At 41.5% G+C, this 20235-nt stretch overlaps 1 protein-coding gene across 1 annotated transcript in view; it reads right to left on the reverse strand.

Moving 5' to 3' along the window:
- The window catches only part of LOC141145987 (uncharacterized), a 374157-nt gene that overhangs the window by 108000 nt on the left and 245922 nt on the right, over positions 1–20235 (reverse strand). Inside the window, exon 11 of the mRNA XM_073632772.1 lies at positions 6562–6656. Coding sequence (XP_073488873.1) covers positions 6562–6656 — 95 coding nt within the window. The remainder of the gene's footprint in view (positions 1–6561; positions 6657–20235) is intronic.

Raw genomic sequence — 20235 nt, forward strand, 5'->3', positions numbered from 1 at the left:
TACCTATAAAGCAAACATGATAAAAACATAACAATAAAACATTGCAGTATAGGATGCAGAACAATAGAGAGAGAATAGAGAGAGAACAATAAAACAACACTATTTTTGGTTTTTTTATTTTATATATTTTTTTGTGTTTTTTTCTTTTTTTTGTTTTTTTTACACTTTTTTTTGTAACTTTAACTTTTTTTACGTTTTTGAAACTTTTTTGCATTGATGCATGTCCCCTGGGGCAGGACCCAGGTCCCCAAACACTTTTTATGACAATAACTTGCATATAAGCCTTTAAAATTAGCACTTTTGATTTCTCCCATAGACTTTTAAAGGGTGTGCCGCGGCTTTCGAATTTGCCGCGAACACCCCAAATTGTTCGCTATTCAGCGAACTGACGAACAGCCGATGTTCGAACTCGAAGCTCATCCCTAAGTTTGATTTCCACAGCTGACTGTAGAAGAGAGAAATCTCCCAATCACGTATCCGAGGATGTCATTTTCTGGCTTCACACCAAGCAATATAAGTCTTCCAGACCTTATGATAAATTTTTCTAGTGACAGCTTTTCTAGCATTCACTAGGGTAGACACTACTGATCCCGAGATGCCACAGTCCTTTAATACCCTGGCTTCAATAGCCATGCCATCAAATTTAGAGACTGTAAATTGGGGTGGAATATAGGACCTTGAGATAGTAGATCAGGGCAACGTGAAAGTGTCCATGGCCCATCTATTGTCAGTCTCACAGTCTCCGGGAACCAGGGCCTTCTGGGCCAGGCTGGTGCCACCAGAATGACTGGAAACCCCTCTTTCTGAATCCTGTGCAACAAATGTGGAAGCAGAGGGATCGGAGGGAAAGCATAAACCAGGGGGTACTGTCTTCATTAAACTATCAGAGCATCTGCTCCGATTGCCATAGGATCCCTTGTTTGGGACACAAATTGCTGTAGCTTGTTGAACCTGGATGCCAATAAGTCGCCCTCTGGCCATCCCCAACACTGGCAAATTTCCTGGAATACCCCTGGGTGTAGGGACCATTCCCCCGGGCAGATCTGCTGGCGGCTGAGATAATCTGCCTTCCAGTTCTCTACTCCCAGGATATGAACTGCCGATATAATCGACACATGTCCCTCTGCCCAGGCTAGTATGTGGTTCACCTACTTCAGAGCTGAACGACTCCTGGTACCGCCTTGGTAGTTTATATAGATGAACCCTGATAGGGCAGTCCTGAAGCTCCCCTGTCCAGGACCGTAGGGCCAGACGTACTGCCCGTAATTCCAGGATGTTGATGGGTAGGATCTGTTCTGTCCCTAACCATTTCTCCTGAGCTGTGAGCCCTTCTAGGGTCACCCCCCAGCCTGAGAGACTGGCATCTGAAATCCGTACTCTCCAAGTTACCGGGAGAAAGGATTTTCCCTTTCGCAGGTTCTGACCCTGCAACCACCAGTTTAGGCTTAAGCGTGCCCGAGGAGATAAGCACATTGGTTAATCCATGCCAACAAGATGTCTTGTTGTAGAGGCCTGGAATGGAAGTGTGCATAGGGCACTGCCTCGAAGGAGGATACCATCCTCCCTAGAAGACTCATACAGAGCCGAAGGGAGGGTTGTCTAGTTTCCCTTATCTGATGCACCTGAACCTTCAGGGCACAGATCCTTACGGGCAGGGCTTTTTTTCTCAAACAATAGGTGCTGGAACTTAACCACGGCCCCACAAAACCCCTCCCCCTACACACACCCTCCAAATCACATCAAATAGTGGGGGTGTTCAGTCAAATTTCACGAAAACAGTAGGAGGGTCTTAAAGGGGCATTAAATACCAGGATTGCATTACATACAGAGTGCAGAGCTGTCACTTGTAAACACAGAAACCAGACTTCTGTGTTTACAAGTGATTGTTGTGAACAGGATCCAAAGGGTCTGAGCCAGAAGTGGTGGAACTGAGTTCCACCAAGTTCCCCCTGAAAAAAAGCCCTGCTTACGGGTGGTAAGAATATTCTTGCTTGAACTGTATCTAGGATCAGATCTAAATACTTTAGACTTTGAGCTGGTTTCAAGGCAGGTATTTATGATCCAGCCTATGCTTTTCAAATACCACACTGTGCATATTATGCTCTGTTCTAGAGCCTGTAATGAGTGATCACTAGGTAGAAGGTCATCCAGATACCCAAGCACTAGGATCCCTTGGGCCCTTAAAAGACCCAGTACTGGTGCTAGGACCTTTGTGAACACCCGGGGAGCTGTAGCGAGCCTGAAGGGTAGAGCCACAAATTGAAAATGAAGTTCCTCTACTGCAAAACGTAGGAACCTCTGATGAGACTGAAAGATAGGTATGGGTAAATACGCGTCTTTTATATCGATGGAGGCTAGAAAGTCTCCCCTCTGGAGTGAGGCTACTCCTGAGTGGACAGACTCCATCCGAAAGGACTGTATCAGTAGATGCTTGTTCAGGGATATTAGGTCCAAAATGGGCCTTGTGTCCCTGTTTGATTTTTGAACCGTAAACAGGTTTGAGTAAAATCCTGTCCCCCTTTCGGATACAGGAACCTCTACAATCACTCCTTGATACTAGATGATGTAGTGCCTGAAGCAATAAGTTTCTTTTTGGATGAGCCGAGGGAATGCTGGATCTTAAGAACCTCTGAGGGGGAACCCCCCGCAACTCTAGCTTGGAACCGCAAGATGTAATTGAGGTGACCCAGTCGTCTTGAATTATTGTTCTCCAAATGTCCGCAAAGTGCAGCAGCCTTCCCCCCACTCGATGGAGTGGGGGTGTCCCCTCAAAAGGAGGGCTTAGTGCTGGGTTTAGAAGAATCTTGGACCCAGGGCCTTCTGGCCCTGGCCCTGTGGCTTGCCCCTGGACCTAGAGCCCTGTTGGCTGCGGAACCTCCTTGAAGCTGAGATATTGGAGGAAGCAGTCCCTGAGGTTTTAAAAGAGGGACGTCTGGTGCTTTTCTTCACAGGAAGTAGAGAACTCTTCCCTCCGGAGATCTTTTGGATATATTTGTCCAAATGATCACCAAATAAATGTTCCCCATGTAAAGAGAAACCTGCCAAAAACTTTTTACAAAGAAGCTCGGCTGACCAGTTCTTAAGCCATAAGAGTCTGTGCATATGTACAGATGAGAGAGCCAAACGAGAAACCTGCTGTATTGAATCCTTTAAGGCGTCAATAGCAAAACACAGTGCTCAAGAAATATCTGTCTTACTTTCAGGCAGATCATCCTCCTGGTCCTTTATGGACTGGCAGATACCAATTGCTGCAACAGCTGGCTGAATAGCTGAACTGGCCAAAGAAAACGAAGCCTTTAAAAACAACTCCAATTTCTTGTCAACAGGGTCTTTCAAACCCTGTGCATTATCTACCGGACAAGTTAAGTTATCGTTTAAGGAAGAAACTGCTGCATCTACTGTTGCCATGCTCCATTTTTTAATGAACTTTTCACCCATGGGATATAAAAGGAAAAACCTCTTAGGAGGAATAAAAATCCTGTCAGGATGTTCCCAATCAGCATACACCGCCTGTTCCAAAAGGGGGCATAGAGAGAAAGCCTGTGCAGCCTGAAGAGACCTCAGGGATCCCAAAGAGGACCAGGGGGGCTCAGTCACCTCTGCAAGAGGCAACTTAAAGGCAGAACGAACCATTTCGGTCAGAGTCAGGATCTGTCTGACTAAGAGGCAGACAGCAACTGGATATCTTCTTGTCCAGATTGCTTGGAAGAAGACTCATCTGCTGGGCCCTCCACAGAGTCCTGAGCTTTAGGCTCTTCCCCATCCTGAACCCATTCCTGCTCCAGACTAGGAGGCTCCGGGGAGGGGGATCTATCACGCTTCCTGCTACCCTGCGGGATGGAGGCAATCATACCAGCAATTCTGTGCTCTAACCCGGCTAGGGCTGAGGACAGTTCATCCTTAGTGATGAAGCAGGTGAAGCAGCAGTGGTGACTGTAGGCACAATACCAGATAGGTGCAGCGACTCAGATTGCCTGGAAGCCTCTGGTCTTTTAGGGGATACAACACTAGGGATATGACTAGGTTCATCAGGAACTACTGACGACATCGGTTTGCCCTTCCCTATAGTGTTAGTCCGCTCCTCTTTTTTTAAGTCATTTACCCACCACAAAAAGAGAGTACTGGGTGTAGTATTAAAACACCTCAGAAGGGAGACCCTTTAATAGGGCTCCCAAGCCCCTATGTAACAATCCTGCTAAGCACCTTTAACCTGCCAAGCAACACTTGGTGACTCGGTAAAGAAATAATGAACCGCTGCAAGTGTCTGGTAAGAGCCTGCTCTGTGTCCCATAGCTGCCTTCTGGAAGCACCGCATGCTTGGCTTTTACAGCTTAAAAAAGCTGGGTGTGCGCTGGAACGTTCCATGCACCAGAACGTTCCATGTGTGTGTGACGCAAATCCTCCTATGCCCAGATAAATGCTACTGTGCATGTGCGGCAAAGCCCCATGCACCATGGATGCCAAACAAACAACTGCTGAACAGAGCGGCACTCTTGAAAATGCACATGCACCATGGTGAACCAAGGCAAAATGGCGCACCATCATGCGCCATCATACAGGTAAGAAACAGCCAGACACAAGCAAAAAAGGTACACTTTGCAAACACCCACATTTTGCCCAAAACTCCCCAATATGGTCACCGCACATAGGTGTCCAGCCTCTAGCTAGCTTGACTGATTGTTACAATCACTGGGACACCCCACAATAGTAAAGGGGTTTCACTTACCCATCCAGATGCAGGGCAGCTTAGAAACCAAGAGCCCAAACTTCACTCAACGCGGCGGGTTCTTGTCACTTGAGGACCTTCAAGGACTGGGTACCTTTTTCATGTTTAGGGTCCATTCCCTTGGACCTGTACAGCACCCTGCAGGAATGCCTTAGCGTTGTGGTGTCCAAGATTCAAATTAGCAGGGTCCAGTGCCCAAAGGCCGCATTACAGGCAAAAACTTGCAGGATCTTGAGTCTTCTTTGCGAGGCTTGGGTACCATTTATCTAAGCACATAAAGCCTGTGTCAAATGGATCCAATCGGTCAATCCCTTGATTCATTTAAGAACCGTTTGTGAGACTAGAGACCTGGAGCTCAGAGAGCTCAAACAAACTGTGCTATCCACCTTGCAGACACTGGTAAAAAACTGTGTGGGAGGGGTTATATAGGGGATCACTTCCTGTCTAAAGACCTTTGGTCTACCAGTGTCCATTCACCTGGTGATGGAGTATAACACAGTAGGTAATGAATAGTAGCCTGACTCTGTGTCCCATGATGTATGAAAAAGAAAAATTGGTTAATTAGATTGCAATTTATTGCTTCTATATGCAGACATATATGTCTTAATAATCGAAAAGCACTATTATAGGAGCTGCATTAATGTACTGTCTAATATGTATCTGAATTGTATTGTTTTTTAAGACTGTTTGCTACAAATAAAAAGCTGCCTGCACACATGATGTAAGGAGGGGGTATGTTTTTGCCATTCTTCAACAAGATAGTATGTATGGATCCCTTATTTCCCCTCCTTACTTCTCAGGGCTAATTAAATATCAGGGGCACTAGTGATTGAAACTGGGAGCCCATTTTTGAAGTAGCATTCTTTGAGGGTTTCCCCTCCTCTCTCTTCCCCATTGCTGGATTGGGTTGGACCTGAGAGCAAAAATATGTTACTGTAATATTATTATAGCAGATTACTCTCTGAGATTCACGCCCACCATCGTATACCTCCTAAGGAAGTGAATGCATTTCATGAAACATGTAGAAAGAAATCCCAGGTCTACAAACACTATGTTTACTATGAAAAATGGCAAAATGTAAAATATAGGTCATATGGTAGGTTGAATCAGAACCCGGGAAGATCAAAGGGGGTTATGGACATTTGCTAATTATTGAATGTAGCTAAAAAGTCCCACCAAAACAGAGTTTGTGTATACATTGATCAATAGGGATGTTGGTACATTTATGAGAGTGATAGCTCATGAAGTCTGTCATTATTAATACAGCATAAAAGTATTATGAAGTATTAAAAAGAAATGTTGGCATCACTTGCTGTATTTTTTCACAATGAAAAAAAATGTTAATAATCCTAAACAAATCTCTTATATTAAAATCAACAATGACAGTTTATGTTTCTCAGATCAGCTCAAACCAAATCAGATACAAGCCAAGTGAAGGCTTGTTTTCATTTCTTATAGCAAACAAAACTTACCAATAGGAGCCATACCTAGACTACATAAACCAGTACCTACATTTCTGTCATGACACCTGTCTTAACAGAAACCCATAATACTTTTGTAAAGACTGCTTTCACAATAGAGAAATATGCATTGAATATTTGATTGCACTAGGTGCTATGTCTAAATTTAATGTCTTTCCTAATGCACGATTTTGAAATGATCTCTAAGCACTGCTATAGTACCCTAAATAGTATGTTTTGTATTTAATAAGTCTTTTTTCAAAAGAGACAATCTACAAAAAAATAAATCCAAAAGAATGCAAGTTCAGTCAAAAGGAAAAAGAAAAATCAGCATCAAGTAACACAGCAGTCTGTTTCCATTTGAAAATATCTCACCTGTGTCATTCTACTAACAATACCATTCACTTGTGATTGATCCATAGATCCAGATTTAAGAAGCTGAGCTGCTACTTGAACATATTTTAAAGCCTCTAGAAAAGAAAGATTTATATTAAAGATAAAAGGTAATCCTCAAAATGCAAAGTAAAAAGTACAGTTTGCAGAAACTCATGTGCCATGCAAAAAAACAGCCAGCAGCTGTTTTTTTTCTTAATAGATTGAAATATGAAATATTTTCTTAATAAATTGAAATATGGATTTTAAACACAGTGGTAGGAATCCAAAAATATTGCAAATAAACATATATATGCACATTATTTATTAAATGTTTATGATTAAAAATGTTATAATGAGGCTGATTTACTAAAGGAGTTGAAAATAAATTACTTATTGCAACAGAAATTTTCTTTTCACATGATTGGACAATTGAAGTAAATATTTTATTGTGTGAAGATTCTCAGATCCTTTAGTAAATCATCCTAAATGTATCTAAAATATGTTCTTCTAGAACACACTTTTCATCCCTCTTTTGGCCCCTCAATGATTCTCATTTCTCACTTTCATATAAAATATACAGTGGTTATATTATAGATGAGACCTAGCCATTGGTAGGTGCGCAAAACCAAATTCCAGCAATGAAGAATAGAGGACCAGATTACCAGCTGTCACAAAGATTCTGGTCAAGGTAAGTGTTAGATTATGTTAAAACCTCATCCACCTCAAAAAAAATAAAAAGAAATACATTCTTCATCTGCAATGGGGGTAAGGGTTACACATGAAATTTTTTTTTTTTCATCATCAATTACCACTTGGTTTTAGTGCCACCTTGAGGCTGCATTCACACCTGAGCATTTTCAGCTCATAAAATGCTTGTTAAAAGCCTGAAAAATGCCCAACAAGCAAAATCTCATTTATTTCAATGGCATCTGTTCACATCTGAGCATTTTGTCACCTGAAGCAAAACACTTGAAAAACGCCCTAAGTTCAAAAAAGAACATGAGCTTCTTTGGGGCAGATTACAGGTGTTTTTCTGCCTTTTACATTGGTGACCTGAACAAAATCACGGCCAAATCACGGTAAAATCACCATAAAACCGTGCGACTTTGAAACGCTCAGGTGTGAATGCAGCCTCAAGAGTTGAACACTAGACAAAAAACAAAAGCAGAGCCTGAGGTAGGCATGACAGTGGTCAACCACCACAATCTGCTAGGGGCAGCTCAGTAATTCACTAAATAGTTCACAGAAAACAACTAGCTACAGAAAAAACAACCAGAAGATGCTGTGTCCTTCAATGATCACATAGAAAAGGATTTTATTGTGATTACAAAAACCCTATTTTCTCTTTTGTTCATTGAAGGACACAGTGGAGATCTTCATTTCTGACCACTGGGACATCCCAAAGTACTGTAAGTAACCTTAGCTGCATACAGTATACAGTGCTGTGTTCTGGCAGTGGGACTAGGACTTCCCATCCCATTCCTGGACAAAAACAGATTTTGGCTGAGTGCTGCTCTGCCATTCAAAGGGTGCTTTGTAGTCTATGAATTAATACAAAGCATCCTCTGATTAGTTGAGGAATACTTGCTGATGTCATCTGCCCACTTCTCTGCCAATCACAGGAAGCTTTGTATTCGTGCATAAACACTATTTATATAAAATATATATAAAAATCAATTTTTTTAGTTAAAAATAGAACATTGCACATCTAAAAAACACACAGGCCCTGGTATAAAACCTGGCTGCATTAAAATCCCAAGGGGGAAACAATAGAAAAGTATCAATTAAATTTTAAGGATGAGCAGTAATCTAAGCATTAATAAATGATAGCACAACTGCATTTTCTTTCAGAAATATAACAGGAAATACTCATCACACTGTCAGTACACGGCACTGTAGCGCTATAGCACACCTGTGCACCAAGAGAAACATTAAAAATGCTCAGTTCCTTTAAATAACATGTCTGGGGGTTCCCTAATGCTGCTTGTGAATGGGCACATCAAGCACAGCAAGAATGGAAAAAAAATTGTCCCTATGTCGATGAGGACAAGGGCCTCTGCCCCACAACCCTGGCAGATAGTTATGAGGGTCTGCAGGAGGAGGGGTCACCAGAATTTGGAAGCCCTCTTTAATAACAGGGCCTGAGATACTGCTACCACTACTCATTCACAAAAAAGATGTCACCTAGAAATAAAGACACCCAATTGATTGACAAATCTTTTATTTAGGCTTCCTTGTGTTCACAGCACAGGAATCACTGACTTAGAGAGACCGTAGACTCTCTATAACAGCCAAGACAATAAAGTCAGTGACCTTGAAAAAGGATGGTAAGGTTGTCCATGGGACGAAGGATCTAAACTGTCTGGGATAACACACAAAACATCTATCAATATTCTGGCACTTTAGAGTACATCAGCTGCCTGGGACAATCTAGAACTAGTAGAAATACCTAAATTCTCTCTATCTCAATCTTGTGGAGCAAATGAGCAAAGAATTGAAAAAGAGAAAAGGGAAAAGGCATAGAGCAGACTGTACTAACCCCACAAAACTACCAGAGCTTCCACGGCTTCAACAGAGAATCCTGTACCTAGAGACAAATCCATTCACAGTGTTAATGGAATCCTGTGAACAAAAAGTCTATATGCAGATTCCCTCACCTGCAATACAAGTCTTAGAACACCCCTGGGTATAACACAAACATTCCCTGAATCCAGTCTACCTGCCAATTGGCCACCCTGGGGTGTGAACAGCTATAAAAGGGAAGTATAGCCCAGGACAGAATCCTAGCTTCTGCTCTTGCCCAAGCAGAAATACTAGTTCCTCCCTGATTATTGATTTATCTTACTACCATTGTCAAACTAAATCAACAGGGTGTCTAGGACCCTCCCCAGCTGACCATGCTTGCATCTGTTGTGAAGATATTCCATGGGGTTAAGTAGGAAGTAGTACCCCAACTGTAAGGGAGAAATCCTGAGCCACCAGACCACATAAAACCCTGTTTCTTGGTGTCAAGTGAGAAGGGTTGTCTAGTGATTAAACCAAGACATCTGAGAATGACAGAATAGCAAGCATAGGGGCTGGAGTGGAGCCAAGTAATAGAAATGAATTGGAGCAAGTTACCTTCAGGCCCAAGATGCTCATGCAGAATCACAGTTAGAGGCTCAGTCAGTCAGAGCCTAAGCCCAATGCTGCTTCAACAGGAAGTCATCCAGACATCCACCATGGGATGCCCTGGAAATGTAACCAGGGTATTTCAGAGGCCAGAACCTAGCTGAGTGCTAGGATGTACAGTGGCCCAAAAGTGCTGGAGGCCCACAGCAAGCCAAGGATGCATTGATGCACTGGTAAAAATAGCCAATAAAACTTCTTCAAGGTGTCTCCCAGACTGTATACAGTATGCCTGGTAGAAGCATGGGCATCGGAAAATTTTTATTAATCACAAGGCTGGGAGGACTACAAGGATGTATATTATCTTGCCATTCACACTGTCAATTTGATTGAAGGTCTCAAAGACAAAACAAAATAGAAAAAGAGCAAAAACCTGCAAAAGAAAGGAAACTAAGGTCCTTACAACGTGACACAATGTGAAAAACGGAGCTGGATCTAGAAAATGGGGGGGGGGGGTTCTTGGCCACTGCCTGGGGATGCCCCTAGGTTATGCTTTTGTTTTTTGTCCTGGAGCTTACTCCTGAAGGTGGCATTACCCAGTGGTCAGAGATCCCAGCTGTATCCTTGAATGAACTGAAAAGTTAAATGGTCAAAGACAAAAATAAGCAAAAATTCTTGTTTTGTCTTTAGGCGTGATTTTCTTTTTATAGTGTGTGGGAACTTCTTATTTTAAATACCAGTAATATAATAAAGATAATGCTTTTTAATAGATCTCTGCTGTGTTCCCAGATCTCTTTCTATATATGGGGTGAATGGCACTACCCTAAGAACGAGAGGGCTAAGACATTCTCTCTGTACCAAAACCTGATAGGTGTGCTATAAGTGTAAAAAGTTAATATATGAAATAAACCACTAAGTAGAAAAAGTGCAATGCCACATACACCATACCTCTACTTGAGACCTCAATTGTAAAAATAAATCCACAGTATGTGGAAAAGTTCCTATCTGTGAAAAACACCTTACAGTGTGTAATTAAACAGCTCCAGTAGTGATCAGGTATCCAACTTACAGATATGTAAAACATATACAGTAAGTGTAATGATAACTGTAAACACAATAGTCCAATTAACCCAAAAAAAGTGTGCATCAGAAAAGGAAAACTTCATAAATTATAGTCCCACACAAAAATGTGCCAAGTATCTGTTAGAGTTGCCAGAAGTTTCCAGGTGACAGAAGTGCTCAGCAGATCAGGTGACTTTTGTGCTCCCCCATATGGGTCCCCACTCACCGACTCCTATTACCCCTACAGGGGTAGATGGCATATACAGGTAACCAGAGGTAAGGTGTCCCTTGATGGATCCTCCAGGTGATTTGCGGGAGGTCTGGCATATTATCCTTTTAAGGGTTCCTCCAGCCGGTTCTTCAGATCAGGGTATAATGCAATCTCCTGCCTAAGAATCTCCCATCCATGAATCTCCAGTCCCGATTACCAGCAGATATATTGTGAGATCACAGGGGTATGTCTGAAAAAGTCTTTTAGTCAGAAGAGTGGAGTTCAGTATCTTGCTTATAGCACTTGTCAGCGCCTACAACCTGTACTCAGCAGTATCTGGAGGGAGACAGGCATAGAGAGTCTTGTGATCACTCAGTAGCTGTTCGGAAAGTTACTTATCGTTAGTCTGTAAGAAGGATGAGGGCAGCAGTGTCCGGTTGTAGGAGTAGGATGACATTGTGGCTATGTGGATATACACTGATCTGTGTAGGAGAGAGCGTCTGTCTGGAGTCTCCGAGAATCAAATATTCAGTGCCTCCGAAGTAATACAGTGGTCCAATCCGGAAGCTATGTGAAGCTGTGGGGTTAATGATGCAGCAGGAGGAAGTGACCTCCCGCGAATCACCTGGAGGATCCATCAAAGGAAAACCTTATCTCTGGTTACCTGTATATGCCATCTAGGGGTAATGTAGGGGTAATAGGAGTCAGTGAGTGGGGACCCATATGGGAGAGCACAAAAGTCACCTGACCTGCTGAGCACTTTTGTCACCTGGAAACTTCTGGCAACTCTAATGCCGCGTACACACGGTCGGACTTTTCGTCTACAAAAGTCCAACGGACGCTGACGGACTAAAGCTGGCTGGTAATCCGATCGTGTGTGGGCTTCTCCGGACTTTCAACGGACTTTTTTAGCCTCAAATCCGACGGACTTTAGATTTGAAGCATGCTTCAAATCTTTACGTCGTAACTACGACGGACCCCGAAGTCCGCTCGTCTGTATGCTAGTCCGACGGACAAAAAAACGACGCATGCTCATAAGCAAAAACTAAACGGAAGCACTCGGTCTAGTAAAACTAGTGTTCGTATTGTAGGTAGCACATTCATCACGCTGCAAAATCTGTGATCGTTGAATGCAGCGCATTTTATTTCTTCTTTACGAAGGCTCTAAAGAACGAAGGTGTTTTGCTGTTCATAATCAGAGTTCTCCCAAACTGATTTCTGGATTCTTTTTCTCTTTGATCTCATGAATGATATAGTATGCATTTTAAAAACAATGTTTCCATACTAATAATACTTTTTCCCCTTTTTTTTTTTTAGGTTTGTAAAGTTAACACAAAGAACCCATTATTATTTTTTTTTTTTATAGTGATTATTTTTTAGTTTTTAGATAAAGTTAACCCAAAGCACCGTTTTTGGTTACGTAAATTTTTTGATTTTCAAGACTTACCACTTGAACATTATTAACATTAGTAATGTATTTTTGGTGTGTTTTTTTTCAAACTCAATGAGATTGTTGTCCCTTGTTAATTTAACATTGTGTGTAAAATCAATGATTTAAAAGAAAACACATAAAGTCTTTTGCTAAACTCAAAAAAGATCCATTTATTCATGGTCAAAATAAAATAAAGAGGAAGTCAACGCTGGAAAAAGTCGGTGTACCAGAAAATTGGGATCTTGCGGAGTCCATATAAGAGGGAGCACAATCTGGTCCAAGAATCCCAGAGATCAACAGCACCAGCAGATGATCTAGATGTCCCCAGACTGTGGTCCTACAACAGCCTGCGTCTTCTGTCAGACCAGACTGAACCCAGGTCATCATTTTCTTCTCTTCCCTGCAGCCTTTCCTCCACGCTGCCCTGCAGCCTTCCCTGTAGCCTTCTTTTGAGGCTGTGGCTCTGGTGTTTCAGTTGTGGCAGGAGGAGGAGGAGGAGGAGGAGGAGGAGGAGGAGGAGGAGGGGGGGCTGCCTCATGTAGTTGGGTGTTTTGTGTTAGCGTGCCCTGCAGCCCCTTATGGATTGTTTCCCCAAATAGGCGCTCACAAATGAGGCGCTGCTCCCTATTCATCTGAAGAAGCCTGCTGGCTAAGTAGCAGCCATAGGATTCTTCCGCTTCGGGGGGGCTCCTTAAAAAACGGGTGGCCTCTTGCATGAGGCGCAGGGATGCGTCCTGTGTGACCATCCCCTTCCTGGCCCTTTTTTTGGGAAGGTGGAGGGGAGGCACTTGGGATTCGGTCAGGCTCCTACTGGGCCCAGCCACCTCACTTGGCCCAGCCACCTCACTTGGCCCAGCCACCTCACTGGGAGCAGCCACCTCACTGGGAGCAGCCACCTCCTGCCTGACACTGGGCCCAGCCTCCTCCAGGATGATGGTGAATCCGGCCTCCTCCAGGCTGTCCATGGGCCTGGTCTCCTCCTGCCTGCCACTTTCCCCCCATTCCTCCTGGATGGACTCATCCTGTGTATAAAAAAAGGACAATAGTTTGAGTATATTTTTTTGGGTTCATCAATGACACACAGTTTGCTTCTCATGAATAGCAAATTCAATGTGAATACTTCTCTTTAATAAAAGAGTCTAATCAGACACCCTAATTATTTCAAGCAGGTGCCAAACATATTTAGCCACTACTGTCAATTGATATGTATACACAATTTTGAGTGCCAAATTATTTTAGACAATTATAACATCCAGTTAACATCATTAATATTAGTACAGTAAATATTTGTTAAAATAATTTACCTGACTCCAGATGGTCATATCTGGTTCATCCAGGATGGAAGACCCAGCTTGCTCCTCATCAGCCTCTGCTGGGGTGGAGGGAAGGGTGGAGGGAAGGGTTGAAAGTGATGGCCTGGCTTCATTCTGGTCATCCAGAAAACGGAGTTGATTATAGTACCACAGCCTGGGTACATAAACATCATCTGCTGATGCTCCTGATCTCCTTGATTCCTGGATCTTCTTATGCTCCCTCTTATACATGTTCCTCAAGACCCCAATTTTCTTGAGCAATGTCTCCATTGTTGCTTCCGGGATGGTCGCCTGGACAAAGGCCAGAAGTCTCTCCAGCGTTGACTTCCTCACATGCTTAGCATAATACTGAGGGTGTTTCACCTCCCACAAATTCCTCATCTCTCGATATTTGGAAATAAAAGATGTAAGGAACTCTGGATCCTTAAATAGGGGATTCATTATATCTGGAAAAGATGAAGTCACAAGACAAAAAACACTTTTATTATAGGTTTCGGCTAACCCCTCATCATCTTCTCCCTATGTAGGCCTCATCAATCTATCAAGCCATATAGGCCGCTTGCTACAAAGTCATGACCATAAAAACCAAAAAAAAAAAAAAAAAAATATATCTAAAATTACCTTCGTTTTGTAACGTCCAGGTCCACTATCACCTACCACAGAACGTACGTACGACACGTGCGCAAGGCTCTTTATACACTACGCATGTGTGAAACTCCGCCTGCGTCGCCCGCCCCTGACGTTCGAAATTAACTCATGTTCTCCGCCCCCTAATTCGACGCACAGAACGTACGTACGACACGTGCGCAAGGCTCTTTATACACTACGCATGTGTGCAACTCCGCCTGCGTCGCCCGCCCCTGACGTTCGAAATTAACTCATGTTCTCCGCCCCCTAATTCGACGCACAGAACGTACGTACGACACGTGCGCAAGGCTCTTTATACATTACGCATGTGTGAAACTCCGCCTGCGTCGCCCGCCCCTGACGTTCGATTTTAACTCATGTTCTCCGCCCATTTTTTGTTACGGCGCGTAGTGGAGTTAAAGAATGGCGGAGACACCTGAAATGTTGACGACCTCAGGTAGTGGAGACAGCCCGGAGGCTGGAACGTCAGCGAAATCTATGAGGCCTAGATTTAAGGCCTCTAATATGAGTTTTAAAGAGATGGTGGAGATGGTGGCCATTCTTCACAAAGACGACTATGATGGCAATTATGGGCCGTACGCACGGCCAAATTTGCGCAAGGCCAAAATAATGGCGAAGGTCGTGGAGACTTTGCAGGCATCTTTGGGGTCCAGCGCTCCAAAGATCAACTGCGAAAAAGATGGTCTGACCTGAAACTCAGGGAGCCGGATCAATACCGACGTATCCGGAAAGTTCTTAAAAAAGTAAGTACTTGTCGTGTTTTTCTCTTGTGTTTATTACCTTGTATACTGCTCCATGTGCTTTTTCCTTCCTATCCGATTTTTTGTTCATCGTTTTAAAACGATCTTTTAATAAACCTCGTTACATATCTATAGATAGATCGATATATATATATCTAGAGATATATCTCTAGATATATATATATATATATATCTAGATATATATATCTATATATATATCTATATATATATATCTATATATATATATATATAGATATATATATATATACATATATACATATATATATATATATACACAGATACATATATATATATATATATACATATATATATATATACATACATATATTATATATATATATATATATATATATATATATATATATATATATATATATATATATATATATATATATATATATTGAGAGATATATATATATATTGAGAGATATATATAGATATAGATATAGAGATATAGAGAGAGAGAGAGAAATATATAGAGAGAGAGAAATATAGAGATAGGTAGATAGATAGATATAGAAATGTAAAACATTCTTTTTGAAGATTTGAAGTTATCTTAATTTTTTGGCTTTACATTTAGTTAGATATTTAGAGATTTTGTTCCAGATATAGAGAGAGATCAAAAGATTATTAACTATATTTTGAGATATTGATATCTATCTATCCGATATGTCTTTCTAATTTTAAATATTGAGGTAAAATAGGAACTCTACACAAACCACTTCATTACAAATGTTGGAAAATTACTATGTACTAAAATATCTGTGTGCTAATTAGATTAATAATTTTTTGTTTCACATAGGGGAAAAATCACTCAGCCAACAACCAGAAGACAGTCCACCCCAAGCAAAACATGATTGGGAAATAAGCCCAAGTCCCATTGAGGATGTGGAGGAAGGAGAGGTGGGCGACATGGGCACCCCACCAGGTGAGTGTCTGACACACCAGCTTACGTTAATCTATGCATGGCTGCCTTTTGTTTAATGTAATTTGTCTTCTCTATTTTAGGGGATCTGGTTGTGCTTCATTCAAGCAATAGTGCCACCCCCGAGGATGTGGAGGAATTAGGCTACATGGGCACCCCACCAGGTCAGTGTCTGAGACAACAGCTTGATTTATGGTAAGGTAAACTATGTATGTGTGCATATTTCTCAAGACATTTTTTGGTTTCATTCCACTTTAGGTACAACAACAAGAAGTGACTATTTCACCTCTGAAAGTGCCCAACGGCTAATTGGTCAAATAATGGCCTGGAATAAGGACATCGATGAAATGCGGAATCGGCTGGATCGTATGCAGCAGGAAATGAAGGACATGATTGATGTTTTGGGTCGAATCTAAATGCCCTTTTTTAAACCCCAAAACATCAATCATGTCCTTCATTTCCTGTTTTGCTGACCCCATTCTGGGCCTTCTCTTTTTTTTTTTTTGGCAGAACATAAATGGCTGTTTAACCTAATGTAAAAAAGGAGGGCTGTTTCTCGTAAATACCTCAAAAATCCACAAAAAAATAAAACTTGATTTTCAAAAAAACACAAAAAAAAAAAAAAAAATTGATTTTAAAAAACCAAAAAAATCAAAAACTTGATTTTAAAAAACCAAAAAAATTAAAAAACTTGATGTTAAAAAAACCAAAAAAATTAAAAAACTTGATTTTAAAAAACCAAAAAAATTAAAAAACTTGATGTTAAAAAACCAAAAAAAATAATATACAAACTTTATTAAAAAAAAATAATAAAAACAAAAATAACTTGATAAAAAAAAAAAAACATAAACAAAAAAATTGCTTTAAAAAAAAAAAAAAAACAAAACAAAACTTGATTTTCCCAAAACAAAAAAATAAGCCTGTTTGTGAAAATCAAAAAGCCAAAAATATTTTTTTGTGGATTAGGTATAAATATTTAGATATAATTATATTTTGCTACATTATTAAGATATCATTCTATTTTTGTCTATGAACATTTTATACTAAATGCAGAACTGAATGCATAACAACCATTAATAAAAACATCTCCTTATAGGAATTAAATAAATGTGTGGTTTGTTATTTCAAGGCTCAGTATCATTTTAGTTATAATTGTAAAAAAGTTGTTTACAGTGGCAATGGAGCTTATTTAGACATTTAAAATTACAATACAGTTGGCACTACAACTGCTCGACCATAACCTAGGAGACAGCCCAAAAGAAAGGCAAGCAATAAATATAATGCAAGATTTCATCAATAATTTTTTTATTGTCAAAAATTATATATCCTGGCCCATTGCAATGGCCCCCCTACCCATAAAATAATTAACATATTGCTGTCTAACTTGACGGGCACTTTGGGGGGCCAAGCCAGTACGGACAGTATCCAGGCCTGTAAGGTTGGCTTCTATTTGTCCGGCCTCAGGCCCAACTGTGCCTATATAATTTGGAGAATGCTTATTTAAAAAGTTGTGCAGAATGCAGCACGATAAAATGATAAAATTAAGTTTGTATTCCGCCAAATTAATGGCTGTTTGAAACAGGCGGAACCGGCTGGCCAGAATTCCAAACGCATTCTCAACCACTCTTCTAGCTCTGGCCAGCCGGTAATTAAAAACCCTCCTCTCCGGGGTGAGGGTTCTTTGGGGGAATGGCCTCATGAGGTGCTTGCTGAGAGCAAAGGCTTCATCGGCAATGAAGACAAAGGGGAGTCCTTCCACGTTATCCTCATCAGGTGGCAATCCCAGGCCACCACTCTGGAGACGCTGGCAGAACTCCGTCTGGGCAAATACTCCTCCATCCGACATCCGGCCATTCTTCCCCACGTCCACATATAAAAAATCATAGTGTGCCGACACCACCGCCATTAAAACAATACTGTGGAACCCCTTATAATTAAAATAATATGACCCCGAATGGGGTGGTGGCACAATGTGGACATGTTTCCCATCTATAGCCCCTCCACAATTGGGAAAGTCCCAACGGCTGGCAAAATGGGATGCCACAGTCTGCCATTCCTGTGGCGTTGAAGGAAACTGGGAAATCAAACAAGAAAACCAAAATCAATTAATTTGGAAGCTAACATTGCAAGAAAATTAGACAATTAAAAACATTATTCCCCAGCATCAGTATAACATTCAATAATTTAATTGTTCTGGAATAACTAATATGGAAAGGCACACTTATCAGATTGCTCACCCCCTCTGATGGAACATTGATTACATTTTAGGGGGTTGTGAAATCCCTAAAAAAGATTACTTTTAGGACACGCAGGAATTTAGGGACTAAAAAGGCTACAAGACTGCAGTTGTCGCACTCTGCAGGTGCAGTTGCTAACCAGCTTACAGTAAATGAGGTAATGTAAAAAGGCATTCATGTTGCAAGGAGTACACAATCACATGCAAGGGCAATTAATGAAAACACTTTGAGGCTTGCATATGATTTGATGATGGAAATCAGCAGAGCTTCTGCTCATTTACTAAAGCACTGGAACAAATGCACTTGTAGAGTGCACATGCATTTTGCAAAGTGCAACATATATTTGCTTTAGACAAATCAACACCACAGAACATTCCAGCAAATTTTAACGAGGGTGGGGGTGGGGGGGTTGTGAAATCTAGATAATTGCTCATTAGCAGCACACTATTTGGAGTGAGTTTAGGTGGGGGGGGGGGGTGGGGGGGTTGTGAAATCTAGATAATTGCTCATTAGCAGCACACTAAATATACTCAAACAAAATACATTCCAAATGAGTAGACTAGGTGGATATGTTCCCATCACTTCATGCTGGGAAGGTTATTGAAGGAAAATATACATGCATGACAAAAAATAACAGGAAAAAATTCCAGCATGTGTGAGGATAAAAAGGGGACATTCACACTATATTGCAATGATGGTAAGTAGTGTTTGAAGCAAGAAATACATCACATTATCAAAGATTACATAAAAGAACATGTGATGCTAATAAAAGAAAAATATCTTACCTTAATATAGTCCTTCTGCAGGACCTGTATGATGGCAGAACAGGTCTCTGGGATAATGATCCCCAGAGCCTGGGGGGAGATGCCTGTCGAGAACTTAAGGTCCTGCAGGCTTCTCCCTGTGGCCAAATACCGCAAGGTAGCGACCAGCCTCTGCTCCGGAGTGATGGCTTGCCTCATGCAGGTATCCTGCCTGCTGATATAGGGGGTCAGCAAAGCCAACAAACGGTCAAAAACGGGGTCCGTCATCCGGAGAAAGTTCCTGAAATCCTCAGGATTATTCTCACGGATCTCACGGAGCAAAGGCATGTGACAGAACTGGTCACGCTGAAGCAACCAATTCTTGGTCCATGAACTCCTCCTCGCCCTGTTCATGGACTGGACTTGGGCTGAAGAATAAACTACAGCACCAAGCACATACAATGCACGAGCTCTACGACGAGTACGTACAGGTAACATGGCTTCAAAACGGTCGGCTGGTCAGAACGCACTAAACAGAACGCACTGAAGAACAGCAAGGCCTGTGAAGAACGACCTGAAAATCAGGAACGAGCGGGCAATAAAACAAAGATTTCTCAATGCCAACTGACCAAACGCACTGAAAAGCAGATACAAACCTCACAAGCACAGACTGAACAACAGTTAAAACGAACTGAAAAATACGAGTCTCACAAGCGCGAATCGTCTCTCACCAAACTTCTACTAACACGAGATAAACACGAGATTAGCAGAAGGAGCCCAAAGGGTGTCGTACGGGCTATTGAACTTCCGTTTTATAGTCTCGTCGGACTTGGTGTACGTCACCGCGTACTAGGCTGTCGTACTTTTGTGTGGTCGTGTGTGTGTAAGTCCGTTCGTAAGAAAGTCTGCCGCAAGTCCGCCGAAGGTACGTCGGAAGTATGTCGGACAGGCTGTCGGACTTTTGTAGACGAAAAGTCCGACCGTGTGTACGCGGCATAACAGATACTTGGCACATTTTTGTGTGGGACTATAATTTAAGTTTTCCTTTTCTGATGCACACATTTTTTTTGGGTTAATTGGACTATTGTGTTTACAGTTATTACACTTATATGTTTTACATATCTGTAAGTTGGATACCTAATCACTACTGGAGCTGTTTAATTACACACTGTAAGGTGTTTTTTACAGATAGGAACTTTTCCACATACTGTGGATTTATTTTTACAATTGAGGT

The sequence above is a fragment of the Aquarana catesbeiana genome, linkage group LG05 (assembly GCF_042186555.1).
Source record: "Aquarana catesbeiana isolate 2022-GZ linkage group LG05, ASM4218655v1, whole genome shotgun sequence".
Taxonomy (NCBI): Eukaryota; Metazoa; Chordata; class Amphibia; order Anura; family Ranidae; genus Aquarana; species Aquarana catesbeiana.